General features: G+C 39.4%; 1 protein-coding gene across 3 annotated transcripts in view; it reads left to right on the top strand.

Moving 5' to 3' along the window:
* Window positions 1–16,140, top strand: part of TNRC6C (trinucleotide repeat containing adaptor 6C) — a 164,402-nt gene that overhangs the window by 80,784 nt on the left and 67,478 nt on the right. For 2 of the 3 annotated variants that reach the window (XM_089534920.1, XM_089534910.1), the window contains one exon: window positions 10,448–13,030. In XM_089534920.1, coding sequence (XP_089391046.1) covers window positions 10,448–13,030 — 2,583 coding nt within the window. Of the gene's footprint in view, window positions 1–8,092; window positions 8,338–10,447; window positions 13,031–16,140 lie in introns of those variants that run through there. The other variant, XM_089534930.1, reaches the window with a different exon arrangement.

Raw genomic sequence — 16,140 nt, forward strand, 5'->3', positions numbered from 1 at the left:
GTCTGATCCAAAGGGTCATCTATTAAACTAGACTGTACTCCTTGACATAAAGAGTTACTATGGATAAAATGCTGTAGGGCCTAGAAATGATTGCTGCAGTTCACTCTTGTCATAGTACTCGCAAGACCAGCAAGGTGTTTCTAAAATAACACTCTGTTTGCTTTACACACACAGGGTCTAGTATGCTGTTCCTCTTCCCAGGTCTTAGAAAATTTCCTGAAAAACGGAAAGCTCTTCCATAAATCATGGTGCCACATGTATTTGGGGGAGGTGGGGTAGTAAAAAGAAAGCTAGTAAAGAATTGTGTAATTTGCTACCTCCCCATCCCTGGCTATGTAATCACATTCAAATAAATAGCATAAAAGCAAATGGGAGGTTGAATGCCAATGAACTGGGGTACAAGTTGGGTCTAGAAGAATTCCAGTCACTGAGAGGTTTCATACAACTGTTACAGAATTTGAAATACATTACCCTACCTATCATCTAAACCTAACGTGAGAAATGCTTCAATTTTTTCACTTTTGTTGATAAGTGTTGTTTATTAAGTTGTTTTATATTTCTTTTAGTTAAATGTTTGTGAATGGAAAATACAAGGGTGAAAACCTTCCTGAAAATCTCATTGTCCTCTCTTCTTGCAAACTGTTTTGAATCATACTGTGATTCTTTCATGATAAGGAAAAAGCAGTTATTTCTTATGATCCAGCTATGTACTCCAGCATGTTTTTTTTTTAATTTCCAAGGGCTAAATCCTTAAGAGTTTTGAGCATGTTCTCCATTTTCCTTTTATTCACATTTGTTTCTTTTCTTGTTTGTTTGTTTGTTTGTTTGTTTGCCACCTTTTACATTCCCCAACCATGGAACTCAGGGTGACTGACAAAGTTAAAACACATACAGTACTTAAAAAATTTAATGTTATTAAAACATTTGAAAAGTTAAAATACAACTATAAAAACTATAAATAGCATTAAAAACAATTTAAAAGCACACACTTTATAAAAGATACTGCGGGACATTATTAAGAGCACTTTCCTTCTGAGCATTTAGTTCCCAAAAGCCTGTTGAAGCAAAATGCTTTTGCTACTGGAAGGACACCATGGAAGGTGTCAGTCTAACCTCTCCAGGAAGGGAATTGAAGAAACTAGGAGCAGCTACTGAGAAGTCACTGTCCTATCTTCCCACTAGATAGACCCTGTTAGTGCAGTGGGGGAGAGAGAAGGGCCTCTTCTGAAGATTTCAATACACAGACAGCATTGTATGCCTCAGTATTCTCAACATTCTGACAAAAAAAATGGTCTGCAGGGGAATTATGTAATGTTTGCAGCAACTTATGAATAAAAACCTTAAAAACTCTTTGTGAGCATGAACTGTGAATATCTTGGGTATATATCCATACATGTGTTATTAGTTCTCCCTTTACCTTTATTGCTGCTGAAGTATTAAGCCACCTTATCCTGTTGTTTGGATTTACCATATATACTCATATATACTCATCTATATACCCAAAAATTGACCAAAATCCCAGGTCGACTTATTTATGGGTCAGTATGTTAATTTCCCTGTACAGTTAGCAGGGCAGTTTATTTTTCTCTTGTGCCAAGCAGAAAGAGTCCTAGGTGATTGATTGCTTGAAAACAGAGTCCCTCTCCCACCCTCTGTCTGAGGTGTAAAGGATGAAAGGAAAGCTGAAATGATGAAGCAAAAAGCCTCAATTAGAGTCTTTCTTGCCACACGCACACATACACACACTGAGGGAGCCTCCAAGTTTTACCTTTGAATTATCCATGAGTCATGGCAAAATCTATAATTTTGGCCCCGAAACCTGCCCTTGACATATACATGAGGTCGATTTATAGTCATGTATATACGGTATATCTGTACTTAATTTTCTTTTTAGTATTTTTTGTGTATTTCCTGACCAGACAGCTTTAAGACTGGCAAAATAATCTCTGCTAGGTATGCTGACTGGCGAGCATTCCCTGTATTTTTCTAACATTCTCTTGGTTCTCCCCCCCCCCCCCCATTAAATAAATGAACTAGAAGTTAAATACAGGTTTTAATGTGAGTGAAAAATGTCCCCAGATTGTTAACAGGCCTCTATGAATTTTTTTATTCAAGATATATTATTTAAATGTCAATTCTTGAAACACAAGTGTTGTTGCAGCTCCCTACTAAATGTATTGTGGATTAATTCTTGTGGAGCTGAACATACACGTCTAGGAAGCACTTGAAATAGTCTCATTTTAGAGTATTGTATTTTGCTTTATCTGTTATTTAAATTTCTGCCTATCTTTGAAGTCTTGGGGTGGGTACCATCTGAAAACAATGAGTAATACAGCACTTAATAAGATATGAAAATAAATCTACCATCCAGTTTCCTATGGTTGTGAAGTAGATACTGCTTAATCTTAAAACTGGATGATTTCAGTCCCTGGGTTCCACATCAAAGGATTTATATGCCTGTAAGACGAACTCGGTTGTTGGCAGAGGGCCTCAAATAGATTTGGAAATGCTGATGCTATTGAAATTTAAATATGTAAGTGGAGAAGCAAAGAGAATGCTAGCACTAGATGTGCACTTGAAGGAAAAATGACCAGAGAGTAAATGGTGGAGTCTTATTTTTTCCAGACAGTCTTTAAATTGCATTGATTATGAAGATAACAACATACTTTCCTCTTTGTCTTTATGCTGACTTGCTATCTAGTACATAAAACATGTATGTGAATAACTGCCATATTTGCTACAACAATATTATTATTACACTATTTATACTCCACTCTTCCTCTAAGAAACTGGGAGCAGTCTGCAAGTGGTTCCTATATAGTCATCCATCAAGGTACTCTTATCTCCTTTCCTTGAACACTAGAAATGTTATACAAATTCAGGGCATTCTGAGTATTTCTGTTGCATATTGCCCTAGTCAATAGATATAAATAGATGAATGTGGTATCCCTGACAACCTTGAGAAGCAAAAGTGTTGGAGAAACCTACATTAACAACAAAACTAGTTTGGGGGGAAAATTAAACATATTCCAAATTGTGTTCCAGACTAGTACGTATGTACAGTGCCTGAAATAACCCAGAGTAGAAAGAGCAACAGGTTTGTGGTTAATTGTTTAACATCTCAGAAATCACATTTCTCTGTAATCACTTTTCTAATGGTCACATTTGATTCTGGATGCTTATTTTTTTTCTCTTGCTACACTTAAGGTCAGTTAGACTGTAGATTTTTCCTTTAGAGTACTGTTAAGCCTCAAACCCCTAAGAAAGCAAGGAAGATACAAACTTTTATAGATTATGGTATGTTTAGGAACATCTGGCTTAAATCCAACATGATGCTTGTAGTAATGTTGGCAGATTTTGATCCCCCCACCCCCCCAGCCTTCTTTAGTAATGTTCTGAAGGGTTTCCTTGCCCTCTGGGCAGGTTTTTAATGTACATAAGAGGCTCCTGGGGAGAATAGGAGCTGCTTATTCTTTCTGAAGCTGCTTTAATAACTCATTGGATATTGATCTCTGTTTTAACATTTAGTGGCACGTTTCATCTGTTATAAGGTATAGGGCAGCCAGAAGCTTCCATGTCAGTGGTGTGGCGAATCCACTCTGGCGTTATTCCAGACTAGCTCCAAGGTGCTGTTTTGGGGATAGGGTCCAGCATCTGGAATAGCTCCTTTAAAGTCTGTTTTTACCACACCCTGACAGGGAAGGCATGGGCCATGATTTGTAATTTTCACTCCTGATAACTAGCAACCTGGTTTTCAGTGTCAACTTGTTCATGCCCAAAATAAACATGTTTGTTCAGATGCTCATACTGTGTTATCTAAAATACATTCTCCTTGTGCCTAGCACATGATTAGTATTATAAATATGAAGGGCCAGTGGTAGTTTCTTTCCTTGATTTTGTTTCTGAGGTGGCATGTTAGAATTGTTATGTCTCTGTAGGACAACATTGCTGAATTGTGCTTATCTAATTGTATTCACACTACCATAAGTGTGGAAGGAAATGGGCAGTTGGAACACTTATCCCAAAGGTTAAACTGGAAACAGAATATGAATTGAGCATCCTTCACAGGGCTGTGTAATGTCTGAAGGAAGTTGAATCGTGGCTGTATGGAGCTGAAAGGTCAGAAAGCTTGTTGGCTGCAGCCCTTATAACTGCAGGGCCTTAAAACAATTGTCTGTAGGCAAAGGAGGAAAACGCAGCTTTGGTTGCTGGCTAAACTGCATTTCTGAGCATTCAGAGGTTGAGAAAAGTATGATATGCAATCCTCAACCTTTGCTCCTTCACAATGGAGTTTTTGTATATTTTTAGCACAGCTAATCGGTTTTGACTGGGTTGGAAGCTGACCTGCTCTTCCTGCTGCTTATGCCCCACTTGAAGTCCTAATCTTCCTCTGGGATGTTTATGACATAAGAGCTATTTACTGTGAGGAGTTGCCTATTATGCAGAACAAGTTCCGGATTTCAAATGGCACTTCCAGAGCAATAGATTAATTTCTAAGTAGAAAGATTGCTTTAGTGTATCTCATACATTTATATATTTCAAATTTCAGGGGGAAATTTATTTATAGAAGTAGCAGAATTACTGATGTAAGGCATAATATTTTTGTATGGATACAAAAAGATAATAATTGTAACAAAATCATTTATTAAAAATGAATTGATCATTGATTTGGCATTTTCTGAAATAGAATTTGAAAGCAAAACAACAACCTCCCCTGAATGCTCTGCCATTGTTAAATGGTTTTTTTACTCATTGTTTAAGACTTTCCCGGGGAAAAATAACAACAGACATCAAAGGAAGTAGTGTACCTGGTGAGCTTTATCCTTCAATATTTGCAACAGGAACAGAGAAAACATTGGCTACAGGGCTGGAAGAAATAAAATCTTTAATTTTATAATCTTACAATAAGTGGAAAACAGATGTAGTAATTTTGGTTTTTTTTTTACAATATATAATGCTTAAGAGATGGCTAGAAAGATTATTTGAATTTCTAGATCCTACCATCACAAATTTTGGAGTTGCCTTGCCCTCTTTTTAGATGCTAGCCTTATGACATACTGGAATTTAACATAGATGTATATGTATGGCAACAGTGTGTGTGTGTATGTACATACATACATACATACATACACACATACACATGTTGGAAAAATCTGAATTACCTGATAACCCAGATTCCCCTGTGTGTGTACACATGAGTACATGTGAGTATGCACACATGGGTCTGGGTCTCTGTGTGTAGTCACTAGCTAGTTCAGATTTTTCTATCATTGTCTAATCCTGTCTCCAGTTCATTTGGTATATCTGTGAACAATTGAAATTGTTTGTAACACATTTTATATACTTTTAAATGTCTTCTGTGCTTAAAGGTAAAGCAAAAATCAACATGTTCATGGTACGTCTTTATCCAGTAATAAAGATACAAGCAAGCATTTTAGCAAGAAATAGTTTCTTAAATATGTTGCTATCTGTAGTTATGTCCCTGATATCTATAGTTCAATTCAGCAATTTTTCTCACTTTCAACTAGAAAGATTTTTTTCTCCTTTGTAAAATTGAGAATTTTAAGTCTTTTTTCAAAGCAGTTCTTTTTTTCAGTCAGCAGCAATAGCAAAAAGATTTTTTGCACAAAATGATGTATGTGCACAAGTACAATTTTATATTTTGCACAAAATTAAAAATCAATAGAAAATACATACAACCTTTCATTCTCCTCCAGTGGGGAGAAAAGTTTTAGAATTTATCAATTTCTTGCATGAGAACAAAATAAGCAAAAGTATACATCCTTAACTATAAATACTTTGTTACCCATCTATTTTGGATTTTCACTATTTAACAAATATTACAAAAGGTAACAGGAATTTTATACTTTTGTTACTGAGATGTAACTTGTTAGATGAAAACCAATATTTTTACTATGCCACCTGTCCCTACATTGACTGCTTCTGTAGGGAAAACCCAGAGAGACACCACCAATTTAGTTTCAGGATAATGAACAAAATGTAAAATACAATAATATGTATACTAAGTATTGCTGTAACAGAAAAGCCAGTTGCTGCTCATGAGAATTTAGTGGCAGCTGTTTCAACAATGCAGCTAAATATTCAAAGAGATGTCTTGAATACATATCACATTTAATAAATGATTTATCAGCCATGGCCTAAATCAGGGGTAGGCAACCTGCGGCCCGCGGGCCGGATGCGGCCCGGCAAGGCCTTGGGACCGGCCCCCGCCCGGTCCTGCCGCCGATTGCCGCCGGAGCCTTTGGCCTCTCGCGTGAGGGCGTGGGGCCTTTGGCCTATCAGGAGGAGGCGGGCAAGGGGGGCAAGTGGCGGGCAAGGGGGGCAATTGTCTATAGAAGCCTCTGAAACATGCATTTATATTAACTTTTTAAAAAAAAATCAGCAAAATTTTTTGCGTGTCCTCCATGTTTTAAAAAGTGTCCTCCATTTGAAAAATTTGTCCTACATTTGTCCTGGTTTATTTATTTATTTATTTATTTATTTATTTATTTAAAAATATTTAATTATTTATTTTTTGGCTTCGCCGGCCCCCCCCCCCCCCCCCAGTTGTTTGAGGGACAGCAACCCGGCCCCTGGCTCAAAAAGGTTGCCTACCCCTGGCCTAAATCCATCTGACACTTGTGGTAGTGTTGGGATTTTTAGTCCCTCCTCTCTGCAGCCTACTCCATTACAGAAAACATGCTCTGGACGATTTTCTCGCCCTCTGCAGTTTGGAGGAAGGGCTACAGTAGGAAGAGGAGATCATTTGCCCTCCATTCACACTGATTTCTGCTCTTATGCAGATAAATGTCCAGTTTGGAATATGTTCCCATATATTGCCTGCATTTTAAAAACCTGCATCAGTTATATGGCTTATAGGTTTCCAGAATTTACCATCTATATGATGCATGTAACTGAAGGTTATTTACAGTTTGACATTATTCATTAGTCTTTCACCAGTTTTACAGAACACAGTCCTCCATGCATGGTGTTGAAATAAAATTTACTGAACTGTGCAAAGCATTAAAAGCCCTGATAAGTGGAAGTTTCAAAGGCAATGGCTTCATAATTTCTAGTAGCGTATCTCATTCTTAAGGGCTAGAAACATGTTTACATTTAAAAAAACTGAGTTATGAAGAATGCTGAATATGGTTTTGTGCATACATGGTGCAGTCTTAGGATAAACATATCCTTATGAAGTTTTAGAAGGTAGTAAGTGAAGGACTACTGGAATAGCTATGTACTTTTTCTCTGAGTGTAATTACCTTTGGTTCTATTTCTGTGATATCCCTTGTAACTGATTAGTCTAGATACATTAATTACTTCTGTGAACACCTATCTTATACTGGAACAAATTCATTCTAAGTAATAAGGCCAAGTGGTTATTTCACAGTGTTCCTGTTGGTTGCAAGTTTGAGAGTGTAATCTGGGTAGGTTGATAGCTCCATAGTTCCGAGCCCTCCTATTAATAATCATTTTGCGTGCAGTGAAAGCCTGGAAAAGGCTACCATTGAACAGTTAAAGATTTCCCTGTTTTTCTAACGGCACTGAAAAACACTACAGCGCACAATGTATTGTTTAGGCATGCAATGTCAATCCTACTGTTCCCAAACGGGAGCTGTGATTTTTAATCGACATACACATTTTCTCTTATTCTCAACTGAAGCAGAGAAGTAATTAAGTAGCTGGAGGCTTGCCAGGTTCCATATACAGTTTGTCCCCAATATTGCATCCTGTGCTGGTATGCCAAGCCTGTGTATGTGTGTGTGTAGCATTGCTCTTTAGAGATGGGAAGAGGAGAATGGAAACATGAAGGAGGCAGGAATGTATTTGCATGCAGCCAATCGGCAATATGCGGCTGTTCTCTTGGCTGACTTTCAAAAAACAGAAGAAAAGCAGCCACCGTGCTAATTGTGGAGAGGTCCCGAAGTGAAAATGTTTTGTGACAGTTGAAAGAATTTAAAGAGGAAGGAAGATCGGTTTAGTGTCAGCTGCAATTAGATAATCAAAGCTTTAAAATCTTCATCTGTTGATACCTTAGCCAGAGAGAAGGGGGCTGCGTGCTGCAGGAGGTGGGGGCAAGAGGGTGGAGGAGTCTCCCTGTGTGGAAAGGGCATTTCCAAAGCCAGCACAGCCAAGGCCCAAGCAAGCTTGTAGGTTGCCTGGGCGCACACTTGCACTGAGCGATTTTCTTGGCAGCTCTACAGGATGAGGCTCACTCTTTACACAGCCGACATATTGAAGCTGAGAACCCAGGCGAACCTAGATGCAGGAGGGGAGTCAGCCCTGCACACAATGTAGCGTCTCCTAGAATGGTTGGGCACCACCTTTCCTCAGGTATTTCATTCCTCTTTGGCCCCTTTCAGGCAAGCAATAAGAAAAAAGGGGGGACAAATAGCATCTGCTTTTGTTAAATCGGTTTATTACATAATGTTTCAGAGGCAGCAGCAGCAGCTCAGCGTCCTAAGCTTTTGGCTGCCTTTCAGGTTTGATAAAATGGCGTCTTCAGAGAGAGCTGCTTGCTAAAGATATGCTGTGCTGGGCAGAAAAATGAAGTTATTATTTGTCATTATCTACTGCTGTTTGGTTTTGGAGTGTTAGTATTTCATGGAGTACTCATTATCTAATAATGAAGAATGCTCTCTTTTATGCTGCTCAGCCCTTTTTCTGAATGCATTAAAGGTTCCTGCATCAGAGGCAGCATACTTTGTTGCATACCATCGTGCAGAAAATTAAAAGAGTAATAGGCTTTTCCACTCATGTTACCTGATGTTAGGTTATGTCTGTAAATAAAGCTGTTTTATTTAGTGTTTTCATCTCTTTAACTCCTTCACATTTGCATATGCCTTTCTGGCAGTGCCTGAGATTCTTAAGTATTTATGCAGTGTTCTTGTTAGAGCAAACTTACAGTATAGATATCCCCTTAAATAATTTTGTAGTGAGGAAAACAGAGGATATGAATAATATTTCAGCAAGTGAGCATGAGAGAGGCACAGAAAAGTTGGCTACTTGGAGGCTTCCATACTAGTAACACTTTTCATATTGGTTCTGACCCCAGGAGATAAACACTGATAAAAACAGGCATCCTCTATTATTGGTGTTAAACAAATATTGACAGGTTTAACCATTCCTCTTTGAATATAATACTTTTTAGCTCTATACTGCGTGTTTTAAATCAAATGTACACATTTTTATTCAGGAAATTTCATTTTCCATTTACTTTGGATATTCACTTCGCATATGCCTTCATTGATCATTTTTAATTACAGAGTATGGTATCATATTTTAGGCTTCCATGAAAATAAATCATGACACTGATAAAATTTTATTTTTGAAGTGATGTAAGATTGCTATTGTTTCAGTTTAGGATTGGGGATTTTTATCATATGAATCCTAACTAACTCAAGCGATAGAATCATAGTGTTAATTATTTGGGGAGTGGCTTGGTTTGATTTATAACAACTATGAATTCTTGGAAGACCCAACTGTTTTAGTTTCTGTAGAGAAATTGACCTGTCAGTCAAGAATTTTTTAAAAGTGCCAAATCATATATGACAAGTACAGAATATGGATTTTATATTTAATAACTGTCAGTACAAAATGCCCGTATTGTTATTTTATAAACTACCCATACTTTACATTTTCTATATTTTATGCATGCAAAAACCTCCATCCTGACACTTTTATATATTGGCTTCTAGCCTAAGAAGCTACTCCTGTTAGTTGCTGGGTATTTCATCCAAATTGTAGTTAAAAGCAAAAAGCAAAAATATTTTTCAGCTATTTTTTAATTTAAACTGAAAATAGTGAACCTCCTTTATTTGAAATTCTGATGTTTCTATTTTTGGAACTTATTAATGAAGTTCTTTCTCTTCTCAGGTTCAGTCAAATAGAGCAGCTGTGTTTGACAAGAGAATTTGCTAGATTGCTTTTACAGACCTTTTTTAAACCTAGAATCTGGATTCACTTGAAAATACAGATATGCTGCATGTTCATATACACTGTAATTTATTTGCTGTCTTCATTAATAAACAGTGCTGTGTCAACAATACCACTGCAATATTAGTTTGTTCTGAACAAAAAGTGTATTATTTGTCTAAAAAATATGTTGCCTATGAAAAGACGTATATCCTCTACAGTATTTATTGGTACTAGTTCTATTATTCAGACATAATAAAAGAGAAAAACTATTTTTGTCTGCAAAATCTGTCTTTATTAGCATAAAGTGTAGTTGTTTTCCAGAGCCTAGATTTTGAAATACCTTACTTTTGCCTTCCAAAGTTTTAGTGAAAGTTGAGACCCTCCACAACAGGTACATCCATATATTGGATTGTAAAGGAGGAAGTGTCTTGGGCAGTGTAAACACAGCAATTAAACATGAGGTGCAGCTGATGTATCTGAAGTGTTGGACAGCAGACTAATTTGCATCCTTTTTTAATTTTTTCAGACCTTGGTCACAGCGGATTGGGAGACCATTATGAGAATACTCACTGGGGACAGCAGCCCTCTTTCCGAAGTGAAACCAATTGCAGCTGGGATAAAGTGATAATAGACAGGACTGACAAGGAAGCGTGGCCTTCCATTACAGGAACTGAGACTGAGTCTGCCTCAGAATGTACTACAGACACTGACTCTGCCTCCAACTGTGGCTCAGAGAACAGTAGCATGGCTACAGGGAGTGCCCAAGGCAACTTCACTGGACATACAAAGAAACCTAATGGCAATAATGGCACCAATGGAGCACTCATCCAAAGCACTTCTAACCAGAGTGCCCTTGGAGCTGGTGGAGCAAATGGCAATGGAAACTCAGCCAGAGTGTGGGGTGTTGCCACAGGTTCCAACTCTGGCTTAGCTCATTGTTCTGCCAGTGGTGGGGATGGAAAGATGGACAACATGATTGGAGATGGTAGAAGTCAGAATTGCTGGGGTGCTTCCAACTCAAATGCTGGCATTAATCTTAACCTTAACCCCAATGCCAATCCAGCTGCCTGGCCTGTACTCGGACATGAAGGAACTGTGGGAGCAGGCAACTCTTCCAGTATTTGCAGTCCAGTCAGTGCCATAGGTCAGAACATGGGCAACCAGAATGGGAACCCAACAGGCACCTTAGGTGCTTGGGGAAACTTGTTGCCGCAAGAGAGCACAGAACCACAAACGTCCGCTTCTCAGAATGTGTCTTTCAGCGTACAACCTCAGAACCTTAACACTGATGGACCAAATAACGCTAACCCCATGAACTCTTCACCGAACCCTATCAATGCAATGCAGACAAACGGACTGCCGAACTGGGGCATGGCTGTTGGCATGGGGGCCATCATCCCACCCCACCTGCAAAGCCTTCCTGGTGCTAATGGGACATCAGTTTCTCAAGTCAGTGGGGGAAGTGGAGAAGGAATGGGCAATTCAGTGTGGGGGATATCCCCAGGTAATCCTGCCACAGGAAACAGCAATTCTGGGTTCAGTCAGGGGAATGGAGACACTGTGAACTCAGCATTAAGTGCTAAACAAAATGGATCCAGCAGTGCTGTTCAAAAGGAAGGAAATGGAACATGTGCATGGGATTCAGGACCTCCTACTGGTCCTGGGGTCTTAGCATGGGGCAGGGGCAGTGGCAACGGTAGTGTTGGTAATATGCATTCTGGTGCTTGGGGCCACCGCAGCACCAGCAATGGTGTTAATGGCGAATGGAGCAAGCCCACAAACCAGCATTCCAATAATGACATCAATGGGAAAGGATCAACAGGGTGGGATAGCTCTAGTGTTACCAGCCAGAATACTGCCATGCAGCAGGGCAATGAACAAATAAACTCTTGGGCCAAAGCTGCAGCATCTGGCAACACAGGTAGTGAAGGAAGTAATGATAGCAATGGGAGTCAGAATGAAGGCAGCACTGGGAGGGAAGGAGCTGGAGAGGGCCGAAGAAGAGACAAGGCAATGATAGACCAAGGACAAGTCCAGTTGCCAAGGAGTGACCTTGACCCGAGGGTTCTGTCCAACACTGGATGGGGACAGACTCCTGTAAAGCAAAACACTGCCTGGGAATTTGAAGAATCTCCAAGGTCTGAGCGAAAGAACGATAATGGAACTGAGGCCTGGGGTTGTGCAGCTACTCAGCCTTCAAATTCGGGGGGCAAGAATGATGGGTCCATCATGAACAGTACAAATACCTCTTCAGTATCTGGGTGGGTCAGCTCTCCACCTACAACGGTTCCAACCAATACAGGTTGGGGCGACAACAATAACAAAGCGCCAAATGGCCCTGGAGGATGGGGAGAGCCGACAAATTCTACTGCTGTCAATAATGCTGCTGCTGCCAAAAGTGGCCACACTTGGAGTGGGACCACAAATCAGGAGGACAAGTCACCTACTTGGGGTGAACCTCAGAAACCCAAATCTCAAAACTGGGGAGATGGTCAGAAATCAAATCCAGGCTGGATTTCAGGGGGTGGAGATTGGGTTGATTCCTCATCTGTCCCTGGACACTTGGGAGATGGGAAAAAGAATGTTTCTGGATGGGATGCTGACAATAGATCAGGGTCTGGTTGGAATGAAACTACACGTTCTGGGACCAGTGGATGGGGAAATGGCACAAACAGCAAGGCTAATACAGGTACAAGCTGGGGGGAATCGTTAAAACCTGGTCCTCAACAGAATTGGGCTTCTAAATCCCAGGACAACAACATGAGCAATTGGGGAGGAGCTGCTTCTGTTAAACAGACTGGATCAGGATGGGTTGGTGGACCAGTACCAGCCAAACAGAAGGACAGTAGTGAAGCAACGGGGTGGGAAGAACCCTCTCCACCGTCCATTCGGCGCAAGATGGAGATTGATGATGGTACCTCAGCTTGGGGTGACCCAAATTACAATAATAACAAGACTGTAAATATGTGGGATAGAAATAATCCTGTAATCCAGAGCAGTACCACAACCACAACCACTTCCGCCACCATTATCAACGCAAACATGGCTGAACCTCAGCCACCGCACCAGTCAAGTGCCCAGTCAAACCGGTCCCCACTGCTTGGTCCAGGTATGATATGAGTTTTGTTTACTGACATAAATAAGCTACATTTTGGAAAGAAAGTTTTAATAATAGTTGGCTAGAAATTATTTGTTTCTGCTCATTTTTAAATATAATGTCCATATTTTATATGAATGATGTATAAAAACAGTACCCAGAATTTTATTTTCCATCCATAATTAAATTGAATTGGTTGAAATGTATTCCTAGGTAATCCATTTTTGTTTCTCTCTCACATACATGTGAGAGAGAACACCTATTTTTTGAAATAATGGCAGAAGTACTAATTTGTTCTGCTAAAAAACAAAAAAAGTGCAAAGAAAGATCAGATTGTGAAATGATTTTGATAACTGAATAGACACACCAAATCTCATGTTAGATTAGAATATTTTTAACGAAGGTAGGTATGTTTAAGGTCATAGACTGGCAATTCTATGTAATATAATAACTTTCACATAATCTGAACATAATTATGAATTCATTAGCATTTCACAGAACAGATCCAAAAATATTCTCTCCATAATGTGGGCCATCTTTTCTAATGAGCTTGATTAACTATTTTTTGTTTGCATCTTATCCAATCTTTGATGACCATTCTCAGACATGGTACATCTGTTTCTGTTACTCTAACTGTTTCCTGCCAAATACATGTTTCTATAGTTGTGACTATTACCCAGGAGGCTTTTTAGTTGTTCAAACCATTGATGTTTATTCATTACCTCATACAAAGAAATATTTGTATTGAAACATAGAAAAGTACATGTTTCATTTCTGATTGAACAAAGCAGTCAGCTATGATTTATGTTGTCACATAACGATGTAGCATTTTAAAACATCCAAATGTTTGGGGTTTTTTTGTTTTGTATTACTGTAGTGATGGAAATTTTTCAATAATCCTCTGTAGGCTGCATTATTTCCCAGTTTTTAGCATTTGATACCTACAAGAACAAAACAATCATATCGAGATCTTCCTGTTTATTCAATAGAACTATGATTATGTCAATTTTGTTTTTGTTTTTGCTGGTAATGTTTAACAAATTTATTTTCAGGGGATTTCAGGGAATTCAATGGAAATTCATATCTTTGATATATCTAGGCTCCAAGAATTTTGTAGTAATTCTGTTGGTGGATTAGTTCTACCTGTGTGATCCTGAGTTTTACTGTATAGATTGCATCTAACCAGAATAGGCAGTTTCCTGTACACAGTGGATCAACATGAGAAGAAACATTGAGATTGGGGGAAAGAATTTTATACCTGCATTTGTATACGTTTATGAAACACCTACAGATACAAATATTCAATACTTTAGTGGAATGTAGTATAACCATGGGAACAGTTGAATGATTCAGCCTGTGCCAAGTATCCTGGAATCTCCATAATTGCCTAACTAGACAGGATCAAGTGCGCAAATCTATCCTGATATTTCCCATGCATGGGCACATAAAGAGTCAATGAGGGAGAGAAGGGGTGCAGAGAGAGCAGAAGAGCCCTGACTCCCTTACCTTCTCTGCTAGCTCCCTTGGCTGATGTTAGTATGATACAGCTAAAGTGAGAGGAGTCAGGGGCTTACACTCTTCTTTAAGGATCCTTTTGCTTTTTTCTCCCTAATTTCAGCACTGGAGCCTCTTTGTACCTGTGCTTTAGTCAAGGCATGCCTGACAAACCAAGGAAACACTGCCCCTCCACCCCCACCTCATACACCAAGGAATCTAACAACCCAGATTCCTGTGTTCACATTCTTAGAGCATGACAGTACATGACTAGCAGATCCCAGTGCAGGGATGAGATACATATGATAAATGGAGTCCAGCACAGAAGCATGGTAATAGAGAGGATGGACTAGCCAACCCACATCGATGTTGGTCACCCTTATTCTGTTGGTGGCTAGGATTTCTCTAAGCCTGTCTACTGATCTCTCAGCCTGCACTGAGTGCACAAAAGCTTTCTGAGGCTCTTTCCAAGCATGTTGAACTTCTTACCGGCAGCACAGAAATGTGATCTCCTGGAAAATTATCAAACCACTCAGTGGAAGGGTCCCTATCAACAGTAGTCTGCTCAAAAGCAAGGCAACAGAGAAATGACATTGCTGTGGTGGTACTTATTTTTTTAATAGAAACAAACACAAACAATTGTTCTCTGGCTGAATCTCAAAAAATTAGAATGATTAACAGTCAAGTTTAGTAGTAAAACAAAATGTCAAAACATTCAAAAGAATGCCAAGGAGGAAGCAGCTCTTGCTGTCTCATGTCAGAAAAAGATTTGGGAGAAGGAACAGGTTATAGCTAACTTCTACTCTGATATATAGGGAAAGTGGAGGAGCAACAATTGCCCTACCTTCCTTCCTTACAATTTTAGGCTTTTCTTTATAGCCACAAGATCAACAAATAGACAGCAGAATTCATGACACCATCCAAAGCAGGCCTCTTCTCCCCAGAGCACTCTGTCCTGCTGATTTGTGTCATTTTTGTTACCACATTTGCCACTCTGAGGCTCTCTCGAATCATGTTGTATTTAGGGCTGTGCTCTTGGGAAAGAGTCATTCATTAGAGAAAGGTTTTGTGGTTGGTGTGTCTCTGGCCCTGCAGGGTGGATGGTAACAACATCAGTAGTGTGGTGATGCAGGCAGTCATTAAGATAGGTCCAATAGAGAAGAAGAGGGATACATCAGGGAAATAGCCATGATGGCCTGATGTGCTGCTACTCCTGATCTGTGGCTTCACAGAGAGGTCTTAGCCTTCCTCATGGAAGAACTGGCCTTTCTATAGTAGATACTTGTAAGACACTTCCATGTAAACCTGGCATGCTATTATTAGTCCAGGCTGTTAATTAGGCACAAGGTCACCAGCAACCAATATTTAAATTGCATAATTGGTGAACAGTAAGAGAACCTCACCTCCAGAAGGCAAAATTTCATGCTTTCTTCTCTGCCAGCCCCTTGTAAATTATATACCTTAGTTGGGTTGTACTTCCCATTTAGGGAGATTAGTAATGAAGTCACAATTTGAATGCATCTTAAAACTCTAGTACAATGGACCCCATTGTATCTGCAGGGGTTTGGTTCTAGGACCACCTGTGGATACCAAAATCAGTGGATCCTCAAGTCCTTTTAAATACATTG

Source organism: Sceloporus occidentalis, unplaced genomic scaffold (assembly GCF_023333645.1).
Source record: "Sceloporus occidentalis isolate IW3139 unplaced genomic scaffold, rSceOcc1.0.p SCAF_1, whole genome shotgun sequence".
Taxonomy (NCBI): Eukaryota; Metazoa; Chordata; class Lepidosauria; order Squamata; family Phrynosomatidae; genus Sceloporus; species Sceloporus occidentalis.